The 18,787-nt window shown below is 38.4% G+C and overlaps 1 protein-coding gene across 1 annotated transcript; it reads right to left on the reverse strand.

The window, feature by feature from the left end:
* Window positions 1-1,637: 1,637 nt before the first annotated feature.
* On the reverse strand, window positions 1,638-15,266 carry LOC146485323 (uncharacterized). Its single transcript, XM_085103650.1, has 11 exons — window positions 14,904-15,266; window positions 13,796-13,963; window positions 13,187-13,297; window positions 12,892-13,008; window positions 12,139-12,229; window positions 11,150-11,524; window positions 10,393-10,515; window positions 9,777-9,899; window positions 9,060-9,185; window positions 8,556-8,690; window positions 1,638-1,993 (listed from the first exon to the last, which is right to left on the reverse strand). Exons 1-11 carry the CDS (start codon window positions 15,249-15,251, stop codon window positions 1,638-1,640), a joined length of 2,073 nt encoding a protein of 690 aa, XP_084959776.1. The 5' UTR covers window positions 15,252-15,266.
* Window positions 15,267-18,787: the final 3,521 nt, after the last annotated feature.

Below are 18,787 nucleotides of genomic sequence, written 5' to 3' on the forward strand. Positions count from 1 at the left end.
TGTGGGTTGTTAGGGTCTCCGAAATTCGGAAACATCTTTGGGTTGTTAGGTGTTCCGAAATTCGGAAACGTCTGTGGTTTGTTAGGGGCTCCGAAATTCGGAAACATCTTTGGGTTGTTAGGTGTTCCGAAATTCGGAAACGTCTGTGGGTTGTTAGGTGTTCGGAAATTCGGAAACGTCTGTGGGTTGTTAGAGGCTCCGAAATTCGGAAACGTCTGTTGGTTGTTAGAGGCTCCGAAATTCGGAAACGTCTGAGAGTTGTTAGAGGCTCCGAAATTCGGAAACGTCTGTGGCTTGTTAGGGGTTCCGAAATTCGGAAACGTGAATGATTTAAGGGGTTCCCGCAAAATTTGGAAAACTCTGCATTGTTTTGGAGTTCCGATACTCAGGAAAATCTTGAGATTTAGTGAACCATTGATTTGTGCGTAGAAAATTTGGGCTTCCGAGTAAAATAAGAATTCCTTCTTCTCGATTTTAGCACGATTTTAAGATTCCGAGTTAATAAAGAAAATTCTCTCTTGTATAAAGGAGGAATTTTCAAATTCCGCGCAAAATTTACATGTGCTTTTTTGCCAAATTCTTACTGTTTTCCGTTGAAACTTCTGAGATTCCTTGGTCCAATTTGATGATTCCGACTGATATTGCAGTTTTACTCGTGGAGAAAAGCGATTTTCCTCTAAAATCTTAGTAATTGCTCTGAATTTTTCAAAAATGTAATGCCACAATTTAGTTTGGAACGCGTTTTGACCATATATTTGATTCTGTACCGAAAAGTTAGGTTGAATAGATCGCGCCCTTTAAATTTGGAAAACACGTCCGATAGTAATTTCGATTGGTCGCCGGAAACAATGGTCCCTTGACGGTCTTGACAAAAAGGAGGAGACCCTGCGAACAAATCTGTTTGCCTGTGGACAACTGGCCGCTGATCACCCGTGCAAGGGAACTTTTGTTATCCAGCGGGCTGTTCGAACGTTCAATGTGTCTATGGCGTTCTGGCCGCGGCTCTATCGAAATTTCTGAAGCGTGCTGACTTGAAAAAAAAAATCTTTCTAGCAAACGTGATATGGCTTCAATTGAGTTGGAAATGCGCTGGAAGGATAGATATTCATCTCTACTTTGATTCTATGAAGGAATTGGGACACTAGGGATGATTTCAACGGATTTATTCCGTTTCACGCTTCGGGCATGGTTGAACCTGTGTTCAGCCTTCCGTTACTCTTAGCAGCGGAAACCGGAATGACGCTAACTGGCCGAAATTGCTTCAAATCGGCTTGAAAAGCTGGTAAATGACAAAGAATACAAGAAGAAACAGGGTAAGTTCACTTTATTGACAAAACAATGTTTGTTTCTACCATTTTACACAAATCCGTTGTATTCCCATACAAATCATTATAGTTCAACGGTTCTCTGAGTTGAGTTTGGGCTACCTGTGTGATGACCAGTCCCAAGATAAAAACAAAAACAAAAACAAAATAACAACAACAACAACAACTTTAGTTTAAAAAAAAAAAAAAAAAACTTTAAAAAAACGTAAACTGTAGGGTTTGCTGAAAATAGAACAGTCTCGGTTTTTTCTGGTCATTACCACAGAAGCGGAGACTACAGTAAGGTAACTCCATAACACGTCTTATTCTTCTCTAGTCACTGCCACAGAAACGACCGTTACAAACAGGTATGCCAGTGATGTAATACAGGTAGAAAGAACCGCAGTTCCTCACTTGGATGGTGATTGACCAATAGCAGCATCTCCCCGAATAGTGAAAGCACACCGTTCTGCTAACTTGACCATCAGCAACATTAGGGTGCCCTCCTGTTAACCATCCTGGTACATGAGTGCCACACCTCCAAGCGGGTGGGCATGAAGAAGCCATTCGTTTTCCTGCGGCTCCCTCAAACCGATACCACCCAGACAGTCCAGTGTCACAATAACCGTGATAAGTGGTGTAAGTTATCTTTCTGTCAGCACTGTTCAGACTGTAATAGTTCTGGCATTCTGAAAAGAAACAGTAATAAAAGTAACACAGTGATAATCATCACAAATCAGACTAAAACAAGTTTCGATTCGCTGTCTTATCCCAGATCCTTACTACCAGTGGATAATGTTTCTGAGCATTAAAATAGTAATAATCATTATAATCATAATTTAAAATAACTTTAGCAACACCATTCCAACTCGTAATGCATTACGCTGCTAGGGAATAGAGGGGCGTAGTAACCATACACGCGCATGCGCACGCACATACACTTGAAAGCCTACAAACTGAAAAATAAGATTATAAGCAATAAATAGCATAAAATAAGAAATTAATTCTTAAAAGATCTTCTTTCTCTACAGTTCGTTTAATTTAGCAAGACAAAGAAAGTTTTCAATCCTAGTTATTAAAATAGTAATAAATTGTACCGTAGGCAATGACACAGAAGTCACAGTAGATTGTTGACATCCCCCAGAAATGTCGCCGATTTTTGGGTGGCAGGTGCAAATTGGTATCTTTGTTCTCTTCCATTTATTCATTTTATAAACATATTTTGGTTGACAATGGTAAGAACCTCATTGATTTTGCAAATGTTAAGGACAGGCGTTTGTCTCTTTGCATGTAAAACACTGATGACAATCTGTTTTATTGCGTCGACGAAGGAGACGCTCCCTAATCGAGTCGTCCTAATACTGTCCATCATGCCCAGCGCGCGCGTTCCTTAGCGCGAGAAATCGAGAAAAGAGGTTGTATGTCGGTGCCATTTTTCAACGTCACAAAAGCATTATGAATATGACAGTCCATCATGCCCCGCGCGTTTCGTACCCAGTGCCTACCACTGTACATGTTCCTGTGCGCGAGTAATCGAGAAAAGAGGTTGTATATCGGATAGGATTGTATATCGGATGGGATTGATATAAAAATAAATATTAATAATGTTTTGAAAACACACACACACACACACACACACACACACACACGTTTTGGGTATATAAGCCGTGGAGAAAACCGCTTTTCGTACTTAAAACCTACCTCTGTGCACATGCATGTTATTAAGCGCGAGAAATCGAGAAAAGAGGTTGTGTATTGGATATGATTGTTATAAAAATAAATATCAAAAGGTGTCAAAAATGGTATTAAAAAAACATAGACGTTTTTTCAGTGTGGTCATGTCATGCATCTCCGAAGAACTTTTCTTTCACCATTAATTACAAAAACGTTACAATAGCATCTTGACGTCCCGCGTGCGTTTCGTACCGTTCCTCGTGGTTTCGCTGCGAAAAGTACAAAACGAAAAGTACAAGACAAGGTAAGATCCTTTTCTTTCTGAAATATCCGCTGCATCCTTGGTAGGATGCCCTGTAAACACCTGGGACTGGTTGTTTAAAACGTTTCTAAGATAACACGGCTGTTGACAATTGTTCCCAGACAATAACCTAATGTTTTGCAACTATACTTACAGGTTCCTGTAATCTTAACATGATTTATGCAACCCACTTAGGTGCCTAAGGGCCTAAGTCGACGCACTATAATCTTTGATTACTACTAGTTATTATTCTCTATTTCTCAGTGCGGGAGCGGGTGGGTTTCTGTAAATCATGCAATCTGATTGGTTCCGGCAGTGAGTGGAATTTGTCGATCTTGTCCACGAACCCGGGCAGATTTTTAACCAAATTGTTGCTATAAATAAAGGCCAACATTTGCTGAAAACAGCACCTACTGACGAATAGCCTTCTCAACTAAAATATTGAACACAAATCTCACAGAAAGGGATGGCATACCCTTTTCCTTTCTTATCCGCCCGAGTGTTAAAATTAAGTCGCAGTATTGACAGCAATTTAGTGTTCCGCAATTGGCGTGATGAGTTGCCATAGAAGTGTAAGAAGTCAGGACAGAAATTGTAGAGAACTAAGAAGAGCACGTGAGTGAGGGGAAAACATCCTTACCACTCAACCTAGCCAACGTCTTCCAACCCCTCACGTTCCAGTATATCCGTAGGTTTGATATACGTTTGCCAACTGTTAAGCATGTCTCACTTAAGCGACGCAAGCACAGGCGTAAGCACAAGCACAAGCATAAGGGCTTTATGTCAAGTGAAAAAGAACGCGACGCAAGCACAAGCACAAAAAAAATGAATGATCCTTGTGCTTATGCTATCGTCGAGGCCGTTTTCATGGGGAAATAAGTATTCTTACGCTTGCGCTTGTGCTTGCGTCGCTAGTGAAAACCAGGATTTAGAGAAAGGAACTTACGCAACCTTATCTCTAGATCGAATTTGGCCAAGGACATCCACTTTCAACAGATAATATCATTGAAGTTAAGAGGACATCGAAAACATTGAACTTACCGAGAGCAACCCCACGTGCACATGCATTTTTGAGCTGCGTACGACAATGATGACAGTAGATATAATAAGAACAAATTTGCTCACATTTCCTCTAATTTTATTAAAACAAGGAAATCTCTTTTGATCTGCTGTTTGCAAAATTCAAACCAGTGGCGAAGTAGTATAATCCAAATATTAATAAATAATTGGATACGATGTTTTTTTTTTTTAATTACTGCGACAAAATGATAAGAAAATATTTGAAGAAAGCTTATAATCGAAAAAAAAAAAGTTTAAACGGGGGTCATGATTTTGTTCATGATTTTTTAAAACCATATTTGCACTTTCAATAGACAAGACTATCCATGGGATTGAAGTAAATTTGACCGCATTCAGACTGGGAGATAGGGGAGGGGGGAGGGGGCGCCCTCCTCATAACATTTTTGATATTAAAGCAAACATCAACGGACGTTGTGACGTTTCCTTAAACTTATATGTTCACGTGACATGATTTCTCTCTTGCAACAAGATTTTGAGAACCACATTTATCGAAAAAAAAAATGTTTCTTTGTTACTTCTTTATTTGATGATAGTGTTTGATGAACCGGTTTTGGAGGGCAGTCGTGATAAATCACGGACCTAATTCCCACGTCGTATGGCATCATCATCTCATTCTGGGGACGCCAAAGGAAACATTTTTGGACGTACTTATATCCTCCAGGTTATATTGCAGCAAGTTGAATAGAGTTAAGCAATGTACACGTATGACTCAATCACGTCACTGGTTACAATATTGATAATAATATGGACCTAGTGACTCGCGCACATAAGCGCTCTTTCTCTTCACATCTGTAGGACTGCATAAATATTGTTGTAAACACTGAGCATAAACAAAGCAGAAAGAAATTAAACTTTTAGTGACAAAAAACAAAAACAACAACAACTAACGCTTCTGGAGTACCACCTGTATGTTTCGCAGAGTAGCATCCGTGAGTGTCAATTATGTAGACCTATGTTGAAAATTAGAGGATGTATCCAAAATACAATTGGCAAATTGATGCAAGTACTTGAACTTTGCTAGAAAAGGGCTCTCACCCGTTTTAGTAGGAAATAATGTAAATGAAACACAGCAAAGTGTTTGTATTCACTGCAAATTTAGATTATGACAAACAATCTTTTTGTTTCGCTAAATTCCAGCCAAATAGGAGGGAGGGAAAACAACGGGCTGGTCTTGCGGGAGAAACTGACGTCCCTACCCCTACAGCTTCAATCTTCAATCAACACATTTTCGTTCCTTCAGAAGAATACCCGTTGACATTAATTTTTTTCTTTGCATTTAAAATTAGGACCAAAAAATCCAAAAGTGGCAGGAATTGGAAGTGTGAAAGAGTCCAAGAATAGAATTCAGACCACGTAAACACAGAGGAGATTGCCGAACTTGGCTAAATCTTAAAATGCCAACTTAGAACCGAAGGGCATCGAGACATAACCTACCAAATAAAAATGGTTGATGCAAGGCCTAATCGAATTATAGTTTCACCAACTGCTATTAATAGTAGAGATTAACTGTATAAAAACCGATTAAATATACTACATGGGATGTATGCAACCAATTCCTTGAGATTCAAATGAAAACGGTGTGGGGGCCAACAGTTTGTGTATCATTCAAGATATTTTGAAATAGCCTGGAGCAGTCCACAGATATGATGTATACAAATTAGTAAAACCAAACATCCCCTTGTTCTAAAGAACTATAGAATGTGACAGAAATGGGCAATAAATGTTTGTCAGATGAATTTTCGATGGCTGACATCTATGCACCGACATCATAATGTGATCTTGTGTTATACCACTGACGGATGTTATATTACTAAAAAATGTCTGGTTCGGCAAATCTTATCTTTCGATAACAAGAACTTTTATCTTGCCCATTCGCCTCCAAATAGTGTGCTGACCGTTTCCTTTTAAAGGCTTACGCAATTTGAATATTCCATATATTCATTCCTACATTTTGAGAGGGAGGTAGAACTAGTAAGATAGACGTTAGCCTATTCCAAATACCTACAAGTTTGACAGGTTCGAAATGAATTCTTGATGGACTTAATGTGACTATCCAGGTGGCTTTACGTCTGATTGAAATATAAAAATACGAAGAACAGATGTGTATTTTGTCTTTTGAGGGACCTAGATAGCCCCCTTCCTCAAAGATACACACACCTCAAAATCGCACACTTGTAAAACCGCGCTATGGGTTAACGTTTATAAAAGGTTTAGAATTTTTAATTGAGATATTTTAAACTTCACTTTGCCTAACCGGAGTCCATTGTGTTATACGATGTAGCAAACATCTGTGCGTGTTTGTTTATTTGTTTGCTTGTTGATTGTTTTTCAGTGCTTTCAGTAATGGATAGCATAACACCATTCTAAACACCAATATTCTCCGTTTTGAGCCAAGGGATTAAAAAACACGCAATGGCCGAAGCAAATTTAATATGATTTTTATTTAACTTAAATTAGTGTTAACATTCGTGGCATTATTGCAAAGTTGATTTGAATGTTTCGTTACAGAAAGAATTCATTATATTTTGGAAATTCAAACGATCACATATATAGTAGACTCAACCTGTGTGGGCCCTTAGGATTGAGATTTAAGGGTTGAGCCAATGCTATTTTAAATGTTTGGTACATTGCCTGCACTTCTTTAATTCTTCAAAGCATTTTTCTAACTGAACGACGGATTTCTTTGAGAAACAGTTACTTTGTCATTAAGTTTAACCATAATTTGCTTCTTTCCGTTAAAATATATAAGGACAAACTTAAAAAAAAAAAAACACTGGTGATTAAGGTTTTCTCTTAACCGTTTTTTTCTTTATCGTTATTACGATCATTATTTCAACCTGTATCATCCTTTCTTTATGAACTGTTCATATAAACGAAAGCTTAGGATTATCATGTTCTAGTTGCGTTTATAACACAGTCCCAGAGCGTCTTCATGCTTTACTAAACCGCATTTTTTTTTTCACCGAAGGGTAGGTGGCTATAGTTAACAATAATTCACCAAAGTGGAGGTGAAAAGGGATGGATATTTACCTCGCTGCTACGCGGCTTAGTAAATATCCATCACTTTAACCAACACTAAGGTGAATAATTGTTTTAATATATACCACACAAGCTGAATAACTAGCGGACCAAAAAGTTCCTTCCTTTTCGACGGTATACCGACAAATGGTGGGAAATTTTAAAATCTCGCGCGCCGCGCGGTAAGCCCGGGGGTAAGCCACTTCTTATTGTAGAAAGTTCCGTCTCACTTTCTTGCGAACAAATGAAACTTTTAAAAGCACTTGCTTAGCTGCTAAGGTGTTATTTGTTCAATTGTTGTGTGAAATTCGTCTCGTTGTTCAGTTGAAACCATGATGCAAAACATTAGATGTTTCATTGTTTGCATTGTAATTATAGTGCTCGGCAGTTTTCGTAAACAAAATATTGTATTCTCAATTTTGCCTTAGAATTTGAGGTTGGAAAGATTAAATAACTTACCATAAAATGCCGTCAAACTAAACTTTGTTACCATTTTTGTATATTTTGTAACAGCTGCCTCAAAATAATTTCCTTTTAAGTGCCGAAAGGGGAAACGGGAAGCCATCTTGTTTCTCTTCGGCTGCTTGGAGGTGAATAATACTTGGCTAATCACCTCCGAGCTAGCCAATCAGCGCGCGCGAATGACACTTTTCACTTGTGTGGTATATACTAATGGAGGACTTTTACCACTGTCCACTGACACTGGGGTGAATAGCTACTTTACTATACTAGACTAAAACGATACGAAATCGATTAATTTGGGGTTGAAAAGATAAAGCTTAAACTGTGAAAGTTGCCAAACTGAATTACGACGGCTTCTTCGTGTTAGTGGGGGCAGCTTATACGTTTATTTGAAAAAAAAAAAAAAAAAAACAACAACAACAACTTTTCGTTTGTTACGGTAACAAACGGGGATGCGAGCTTCGCGAGTTGTTTGGAGCTGCTATCCCGAGTTTTAGTAGCCAACCAGAGCGCGCCAATAACGCTATTAACTACTTTAGCATATACTAAAACAAAGTGTCTCTGCTTATACAGGAGGATCCAAAAACATGACAAAAACGAGTAAAGGGCCGCCTCCTCTCCACTTTTAAGTGTGTGTGTGTGTGTTTGTTTGTTTGTTGACTTTTCCTTTTGACATGTCTTTAAAAAATTAAAGATATCAACTAATTGTAACTCACCTGGCACAGAATGCGTGCAGTTTTTCCCGCTTCCTATATAGGGATGGTTACATGAGCAGCTGTAAGATCCCAGAGTGTTCGTACATGAAGAAAAATTGTGGCAGTCGTGGATGCCGCTGGCGCACTCATCAATATCTGTGAATAAGAATGATTTAGTTTATCAACACGCTCATTGCTGACGTATAATCAGTGCCTCCTACTTAACCCGTTACCGTTGTTATAGTTTAGTCATCTTACTTTTGACTAAACACGTGAGTAACAGTATATGTAGCTAAGCAATAAATAGAGAAATTAATAGATAATTAAATTTTATGTTTCTGAAATTTGCTCCCAGACCAGTTTATAACCGGCACCAAGGCTCTACCTTAAGTTTAGTGTTTACGAGCTGTTTTAAAGGCCCTTTTGTTTTTATGTTTTCGTTTAGCGAGAGATTAACAAAGTTTTGGCTATGGAAATGTAAACAATACTACTTCGTTAGTATAGTACACAGTTGAAGTAGCTTACCAGTACATGTTTTACCGTCGCCCGAATATCCAGAATTACATGCACACGTGTAATATCCGTCAGTGTTGTTGCACACAGCGTTGATATCAGTACAGTTGTGAGTGTTGGTAGAACACTCGTCGATATCTACGAAAATGTATTGAGAGAAAGAATCAATGACTGTTATTAATTCCTGTTGAATTTGTTGTAAGTTGCACTCTCGTTAAAGGGTTCTTAAATCCCTCTGTTTGTTTCGGCACTCTCGCATATTTTGTAATTCTTGTTGCTGTTGTTGCTTTCGTAGTGTCCCTGTTTCTGTTGCTGTTGTTTTTTGGGCAATAAAACTCCTATTTGTTGTATGAGAAGTTCCCGTAACTTTTGGAGCGCTCCGTTAACTTCAAAATTACTTGGCCAGGAAAACATTTGTCATTATACACAATTTTATGCAGCTTATTTTATCCTTCTCTTTGGACAATTTACACGAAGCACCTGATAAATAAATAAATAAATAAATAAATAAATAAATAAACAAAATAGGCATGCAAACCTGATATACAATCCATCTTGTCTTCAAGTTCTCGTGTACTATGCAGCGAGGGTACTTTGATTTGCTTTAATTTAAGAGGCTCCTGTTTAAGTACATATTCGTCACACTAGTTTTAACCCATGAACGCAGGCTCAATTATAAAATGAAATTAAATACCAAAAATGAGTAAAGCACAAATTAAAGTAGCTTACCAGTACAAATCTTTCCATCGCCTGAATATCCAGATTTACATACACATGTGTACGATCCGTCAGTATTACTGCACGCACCATTAACAACACAGCTGTAAGAGTTGGTGACACATTCATCTATATCTGCGAAAGTGTGATGAGAGCAAACGTTGCATATGAAAACTGTCGTGAGCTGCATCAGACAAGTCCTTTTACTTTTATCTCTAAAAGCCTCGGGTTTTTTTAGTTTTCTCGCCCCTTTTTTTTCTTGCTTTGGCCGTTAGGCAACAACTTAAAACACCCAATCAATTGGATTGGTGACACATAAAAGAAAACTCAGAATATCTAGTTGTCCCTGTTACTTGCAGGCAGTATGATCTGGAATAACGTTAGTCTACGTGTACGACTACAATATTACAATAATGTGCTTTCACTGCACATCTTTTTGTTTATATCATCATCCTCTTGATCTCCATCATAACTCAGTTATCATTATTTTCAGTCTCGTCCTCGTTATTTTACCCTCGTAGCTCTTATCTTCTCGATGAAAACATTATCAACATTCCACTTCCATGTGGATGCGAACGAAAATTTAATTTTACATTTTTTTTCTGTATTATCATCATCAATTTATTACCATTGCAAATCTTGCCATTTCCTGTGTAACCGGATTTACAACCACATGTGTACGAGCCCTCTATGTTTTGACAAGCAGCATTAGGGTCACAATCAAAGGAGTTTGTAGTACATTCGTCAAGGTCTGGAGGAATACAACAAAAAGACAACAACGTTAACCTCCATGCAGACATGGGGACACGGGGGGGGGGGGGGGGGGGGTATAATCTGCTAGAGCCTACTTTCAGGGTTTCTACGTTTCTTTTTTACGTATTGCGAACGAAACAAAACTTTATGGCCTTTTTGCTTTAGCAATTCACAGTAAAATATTTGGAATGGTAGCTGGCTACAAAGAAATTGTGGTCGGTCGGAAGTGTAAAAAATGGTCCTTTTTGTGAACAGAGTTGATAAGGTAATTTGACACTGACGTCTACTGTTAGCCTTTTGTCAGAGCGAATAAAGGTATTGTGGGTTGTATGCTGTTTATATGAAGTGAGTGGCGGGGCTACGCTATATACTCAACAACATTTAAAGTTTAAATGACAGCTGATATGATCCACAACGTCAATTATTCGCAGATAAATGGCTGATTTCTCTTTCTAAACGTTAACTCCTTAAACGCGAAGCGTTAACACTCTGAGAAATGCTCATCTGAGGCAATAATTCGTTCCAAGGTGGATGTTTTGTTTGTAACTATCTAAAGTTTTAAAGAGCGCTATCAAATATATCTCCACGATGCTACTTAGAAGAAATGCCTAATAAAGTCGTTCTCCCTGTACCTGTAAAACAAGTAAAGTTGTTGCAATTATTGCATGACACATCATTCCAAGTATAACCATGCTTTGCACCCAAAGTATGCACACAGTCTTCATTCCTCCAGTTGTTTGGTTGTCTCGGCGCCCAGAACCTAAAGCTGCTTACTTCTTTGTTGGTCCAAACAAAAGATTCTTCAACACTTCTGTCATTCAAACCAATCCAACACCGTTCGCCGTTATTTCGATGCTGGATGTAGACATTCTCCTCTTGATTGTGAACCGTCACTAGATCTGAGTGCATTGTTGAACAGTTTGATTCAGCGGTCAGCCATGAGGCGCATGCACGGCTTGTGAAGTAGCAGTAACCACCAAAATAACTCCAACCTGGTCGGCATATGTCTGTTTAACAGAAGACATAAAAAAAATATTCAGTGGTAGTTTCTCCTTAAGAAATTTTCCGCTACCAGGCAACCTATTCTGTTATGATTCAGCCGTGTTACTTATTAGATACCTTAGCAAGCCATTTATAATTTGAAATAAGATGATTTTAAAGTTTTACACAAACAAACAAACCCGTCCTACTCGGTTAATGTATAGCTTATGACGTACTTTCCAAGGGAATGGTTGTATTATCGGTTATGGCACCGCTGGGATCCGCGTCCGGGGAGTGCAAATGCAGGGACTATAACGGCATCCGAAGTGGTGGTAAAAATGTGCGTCATCTTGAATGGTGCTCAAAACTCAACTTTATATAAAAAAAACCCTCTTCAAATTAGAAATCCTGCACACTCAACGTGCAGAATATCTTCTACTTAAATACTTTGCTGCATCTTGATAGGTTTCTGGCAGACATTAAAAACACAGATGGCATTGTTGGTTAAAAGTTGTTGTCTCGGCCTCTTAAAATATATATCGTGATGATGGAAACAAATAGTTACGAAATTTAACCAAAATAGTTCAAACAAACAAACAAACAAACAAACAAACAAAAAAGTAGTATTTTGTACTCTTACCTGACAGGACAGTGTATGATATGGAGAGCGGGTCATACTTTGACACATACAATTCCTTTACACATACTCGAGCTCCTGTGGTGTTGATATACTGTAAAATAAAACACACTCATATGAAATGTTCTGAGCTTTTCTGATTGTTCCCTAGACTTCGCCTTTTTTATCACAACCTTGTACCTGCGTAATTTGTGTGATTAAAACTTAGAGATTTAAGATCGTTCTTAATTGAGCGAGTTACAGAAAATTATCTAAAATATAATAGGTGCTACGGATGCAGTTTAAACAAACAAAAAAACAAATAACGTTATTTAGAGAGGTAGACCCGCGTAATTTGAATGGTATATTAGCTAGATAGTTGACTCACAGATTGCTATACTGTTTTTTCAGCACAGAGTTACTTTTGTATTTCAAAAAAGTGTCTCATTGAGTTTATGACCTCGATGGAATCTTTATCTACCATGCCGCGTGAGCATTCTTACGCTGTTAGCAAAATGATAATTAAATTTTATAGCAATGGCCCTTCTACTTGATTGTCCATTGGTGTCCGGAAGCGGCAACTTAGACCGGTGCAAAAGCTTGAAATTTTGATTATCATCAAAGCCCAGAAAATTCATGTTACATTGTAAAATGTGTTCATGAATCATAAACTTCCATGGTAAATTCTCTCCATTTTTAAATGGATTTCTAACAGCTAGTAATATCTCTAACAGGTGAGGTGAACATATCTAGTATAGATTGAAACGGCTGACCTACCTCAACCCAAGCTGTTATGGAATTGTGCATAGGATCTTGATTTCCACCACTTGAGGAATGGTTTGATGAAACTAAAACGCTCGGAACATTTTGATATACTTTAGTGAAGTGTATGTCCTATGAAAAAGTCGTAGTGGTTAGAAAAGGATTACATTCACTCTCAAACTAATCAGTATAATTCACTTTGAAGTTGGCGATCCTGCGGATGTCAAGGATATATACGTCCAAAAAGAAAACATACTCTTTTCTCTACAGAAAAACGTTGCAGTTTAAAGTAAAAACGAAGTGTGCTGACCTTGCAGAAGGCATTATTGAAATCAGTAGGAGGAGGCTGAGAGTTTGCAAAATAAACTGAACTGTGTTCCGAGAAGAGAGGCTTGTGAAGAGAGGAAAACGCCAACCAGCTCTAAAGAAAGTAAGTGAACAAAAATCTTATAAAAAATTGGGTAACACTATTATGTCACTGGGCGCGTGACTTTACTATATACAATAGCAGATAGACTTAAGAGAAGTAGACCATGGCTGATTTGGTTTTCTAAATGGTTTTTGTACAAATGGGAGAATTCAAGAAAGCTTAATATGTTTACGCCACATCACGTAGATATAATATTTTCCATTTAAAATGATAGATGAAAAGTTTTGAAACACCCACATAGAGTTATTAACCGATAACTCAGTTTTTTTACATGTATTTGATGCGCTTCACCTTATTCAAGTGTAAATAATGTGTTCTTAAAAGGGATTTTTCAGGTAATCTTATGAAAACTCAATAAAGAAGACATTTCACTGAAACCAATTTCTTCCTTTCCCTCTGTGCAGTCGCTAAGGATGCCGTATGTGGCACACACGAATTGGGTTAAATCAAAACAACAGGGCAAAACAACAGACATTTGTATGCACTTACCACGTAAAGATCTTCATGAGAGCCTGCGTAATTTTGCAGTTCCCTCAGACATATTTTCAGTGAAGATTGGGAGAGGTCCTCCAACCAAACACTGGCAGCATCCCTTTTTAGCCCAGCATGGTGGTGTGCCGCGGTAACAAAAACTGAAGGTTTCTTTGAAAACTTACCCTGTAGATTAAAGTAAATAAAAAAAAAAGTTAGAATAATAATTATGCGGCTTAGTCATACCGATGCTACCTTAACGCAAAAGACCTTTATAGTTTTTAGTGCATCGTATCAACAGAACTCACACCAGTAGTCTAAATACTCGAGCCAGGCTAATTAATGTCGAATGCGAAAGTCTCAGTTTTGAAAATATAATTTAAGAAATCTATCGTGTGACTCTGGCATTAAACTATTTAGACTGGCTTGGAGGTGGGGATTCTACTCACGGCAAATTTGATGTCAAATAATTTTTTAATAGTGTTTGAGCAAACGCCCTTGCTCTTGTGGAATTAATCAGAAATTTATCTGGAAAACATCTGACGTGGTAGGTAAGTGTTTATTCACTTTGACAATACCTTGGCAACCAAGTCAGACGTTTTTGTTGTTGTTGTTGTTGTTTTGTTTGTTTTTGTAAAAATAAACATTTCAGTTTTAAGATGAAGTAAAATTCTTTTTTCTTACGTACCGTATTTGTTTTTGGATTTTTAGCTCATAATGGTGTTCCTGTGTTAGTTTTGACTACCTTTTTATTTCAATTTCGGCGCTTTTCGGAAGTTTTGGTTAATACATTCAGAAATCCAAGATGGCGCATCCAAGATGGCTGCCACTGGAAATCATGACAAAATTAACACGTCATATGATGTCGTCAATTAACGTTGTGGACCTTAAATGAAACATCTTATGACGAACTATCTACCTTCCAAGTGTCACTGTCGTAGCTCTAATAAGGCGGGCGCGGAATCCGCCCAGACCCTCCCTCTGCCCACTGAAAACAAAGAAAAGCCAGGTCTAGATATGGTTAAATGAGCACTTCTGAGCTTAGGAAAAAACTTAAAAACAGCAACCCCCACCCCATAGTAAGGAAAAAACAAACTAAAAGAAACGAAACAAACAAATCACTTACCGAGGGAAAATTCACAGTCTCACAAGTCGTCCCAGTCCACCACTGTGATATGCGCACCTCTCCACTGACACCACCAACTGGAGCTCCCTGATAACCCATCCAGTCAACGGACACGTTAGCACTATATTTGCGTTCGTTGAAACCGGCTGCCATCACACAGGCAGTAAATTCATGGTAATTTACGTGTTCAACCCAAGAAACTGTGGCATCATGCACAAAGGACTTGTCACTGGTGTCAATGTGATTGACAGTAATCTGCACATCAATGGGTTTGTCAGGATAGAAAACGTAAGGTTGGAAACGAATTACTTCACAATGGGAGTACCCCAGAGATGGAATGTGTGGCATGTGACGACGACCACGTTGAAATGGAAATCCTGATATAATAATACAAAACGTAAATAAGCACAAGTGACTGGAAAAATGTTATTATAGTAAAAGAAAATATATCAGACCAAATGACGGGAAACAAAAAAATGAAATATGAGACAAATAAGGGTGTAATTGCGCGTTGCCATGTAAACACAAGTGGGGCTTTTGGAATGCTTCATTGGAGGACAAAATGCCTTTTATACTTTAAATTAACTGAAAAAAAGTAATTTTCTAAGATTTACAGGTTTTATCAAACGCATGCTTCGTAGGCGTGTCCACAATGAGCTCTTCATATCTCGACTTTACCCCCGTTTTTTTTTTCGCCATCACGCCCTTCTTTCCGTCTAAATTCCGATCAAGCCAAATCGTTAAATTTGGTTTCTGAATTTATAGAGAATAGACCATTTTACAGTTGTGTGCTTAGTCACTTTTTTTTTACAGACCTCACTGCTTTCATATATAGATCAAGATGTTCTTTTGCTAACTACAGTCGAACCTGTATTAAGCGGCACCGTATTAAGCGGTCACCCTCTATTAAGCGGTCAGTTGTCAAAGTCCCGAAAATTACTTCCCTTATTTACTGTAATCCTGAACTGTATTAAATGGTCACCTCTATTAAGCGGTCACGGTCACCCAAAACTAAATCCCAACGAGCTCATCTCTATTGTCTTGACCTGTTTTAAACGGTCACTTTGTAAAAGGAAACCACTTAAATATGGTAACAAATAGCGTGCCAGGCAATCGAGTTTCTAATGAGCTGCACAATCGTGGCGTTAATGTTTTACTAGTCCGTTTCAATACCTCCCACGCAGTCGTTTTTAGGGGACTCGAATTACCTCCTCCCCACAAACGCCTGCTTACCCAAGCGCCACATTCCTTTCCGCCGCTAAGCCAATCACAGCGAACCTTCTAAAATCTGGAAGGTTGACCTTGACCTCAGAACGCCTCTCGCGGTCTCGAACAGTTAAAACATCACGGCAGAGACAGAACTTTACCGAGCTTACGCAAGCTTTGAGTATTGTGTGCCCTACGTTCAAAATTTCTAGTTTAAATGTCTATCAACGGACTGCAATCAAAGAATTAGAATTCGTGACGGGAAATAGCGATATTTTCGTCAATTTGCCGAATGGTTAAGCAAAGTCGCTTTAATATTTATTGCTTTGCCTTCAATCTTGTCGACCTTTTCGGTGTGGAGGAAACCGAAATATTACCCAATATGTCGGTAAACTTTAAAAATTTTGCAGTTGAAACTCGCTTTATTATTCCAATTTGTTCGAGGGCATGTACGACATTAGCTGACATTTTCCACAAGGACCCCAAGCTAATCGGCTCTTTGTCGTTTAACTTTCCGTTTAATAGTCTTCAATGGAGTGATAAATACAGCAGATCTTCCCTTGAATCGAGTTAGTCTCTCGAAGTACTTCGTCCAAACGAACAAATCTGCTCCAGCGTAACGTAGAGTAGCGTAAGAGGTGATATCTTCATCGACTGTCAAGTCGATCAGGCGGGGAAGATCGACTACACTTTCCCGAAGATTTTGACTCTCCCAGCAGTTAACGGTGTCAAAACGTCGCACAAGAAGCGCTTTTATTCACACACGATATTTGTTTTGGCGTTTCAGCCATAACCAGCCATTCCAGAAGTGAAAAAAATATATGTACATTCTAACTTAACTCCCGCATCTCTCAAGACTGTACCAGAGCTCGCGGGAAACGGAAGCGGCCGTTGTAACCAGGAATTTGATTTGATATCATTGGACAATGCCTCGATGGTGATTGGCTAGGGTGCTTGGGGAGTAAAACAATGGGAAAGGAATGTGGCGCTTGGGTAAGCAGGCGTTTGTGGGGAGGAGGTAATTCGAGTCCCCTAAAAGCGACTGCGTGGGAGGCTATTTCAATACCATGCTCTCCTTTGTCATACCATTTTATAGCCGAACTTCCTTAACCAAGTAAGTGATGTATTCTGTACAACCTGTATTAAGCGGTCAACCTGTATTAAGCGGTCACTTAGCCATTCCCAGAGGGTGACCGCTTAATACAGGTTCGACTGTAGTTTGCATTTACATACGAAAAACAGTGAGGTTTGTATCAAAACAAGGTCACCCCCAGCCTCGCCAATCCAAGGCCACGTCACTAAACACAACTGTAAAATGGCCTATTGCAATATGGATGAATGACAGGGCAATCCTCCTTTTACCAAATGAATTATGAAATGCGTGGTCAATACATAACGTCATGTCAAATTGTAACCCCGTATTCTCCTATTATCCCTCCCGATACCCGTATCTCGACCCCTTAAGGAGGCTCGAGGCAGTTTTTTTGGACTTAGGGTGGAAGTTTTGAAATTACAATCTCGCATTCAAGATAAACTTCGATCTCCTTCATACTACATCATCATTTCAACATATGATCAAAGTTAATTTTCTCATCGGTTTCCAAGCAACAGCTATTACCATAGCAACGGAAGCGCATAGCCTCTCATTTTAAACATTGTCGATTATCTCGAAATCTAGTCAGACACTTTATGACGAAACTTTAGGGGTTTAAACTACTCAATCTAGACAACTTGTAGGCGAAATTAGAAACAAATCTGTAAGAGCGTTTTCAAGTAAATAATGAATCAATTTTTACGGGGTGATTTTGTTTATTCCAGCATTTTTCACCAATATCTCTTGCAAAATAAAACTTGACACTTTCTCTTTTCTGTTACAAGGTCCTTGCTCATAGCAAAACATTCTAAATGTATATTGAGCTTCATGGGTGTCTCCGATTTTAAGATATTATGTTTGAAAACAGTGGAAATAAAGCGCAGATAAATGAAAAAGTTCCTACTTTGCATAAATCGAGATATCTTTAAAATATCCTGGCAGATTTTTCTGTTAAATGACAAGCGGTTAGAAAAAAAATTCTTTTCGATATTCACGCAAGTTTTAGGCTCAAGAACCGAAACTGGTGTTAGATAAGAAGGTTGAATCTTGGTCTAGTTTCAGTCATTATTCGCTTTCTCCGAAGAAGAATTTTATTTTGTTTGTCCCGGTCTATTCCACTGCTATTCACGTGCTGTGAATATTTATGATTACGTGGAGTCGTGCAAAAGGTAACATTTACATAAATATATGCGCCTGCCTCTCAAGTCTACCATTGTAAATTTAACCTTTTGCACGACTTCACGGTATGATAAATATTCAAAGCACGTGAATAACAGTGAAATAGACCGGGACAAACAAAATAAAATTCTTGTTCGGAGAAAGCGAATAACGACTGAAACTTGACCAAGATTCAGCCTTCTTATCCAACACCAATTTCGGTTCCTGAGCCTAAAACGTGCGTAGATATCGAAAAGAATTATTACTTTAACCGCTTGTAATTTAGCAGAAAAAACTGTGGGGGCATTTTAAAGATATCTCGATTTATGCAAAGTAGGAACTTTTTCATTTATCTGCGCTTTATTTTCACTGTTTTCAAACATAAATATCTTAAAATCGGAGACACCCATGAAGCTCAATAAACATT

Source organism: Pavona decussata, unplaced genomic scaffold, assembly GCF_977016875.1.
Source record: "Pavona decussata unplaced genomic scaffold, jaPavDecu1.1 SCAFFOLD_27, whole genome shotgun sequence".
Lineage (NCBI taxonomy): Eukaryota > Metazoa > Cnidaria > Anthozoa > Scleractinia > Agariciidae > Pavona > Pavona decussata.

Bases quoted from the DNA above. Each gene is read 5' to 3' on its own strand.
- LOC146485323 (XM_085103650.1), bottom strand. From the start codon at position 15,251: ATGCCACACATTCCATCTCTGGGGTACTCCCATTGTGAAGTAATTCGT. The intron at 9,900-10,392 runs GTAATAAATTGA...ACACTTTCGCAG, and splicing joins AAATGGCAAGATTTGCAATG to ATATAGATGAATGTGTCACC. The intron at 9,186-9,776 runs GTAAGCTACTTT...ACATTTTCGTAG, and splicing joins CGATGGAAAGATTTGTACTG to ATATCGACGAGTGTTCTACC.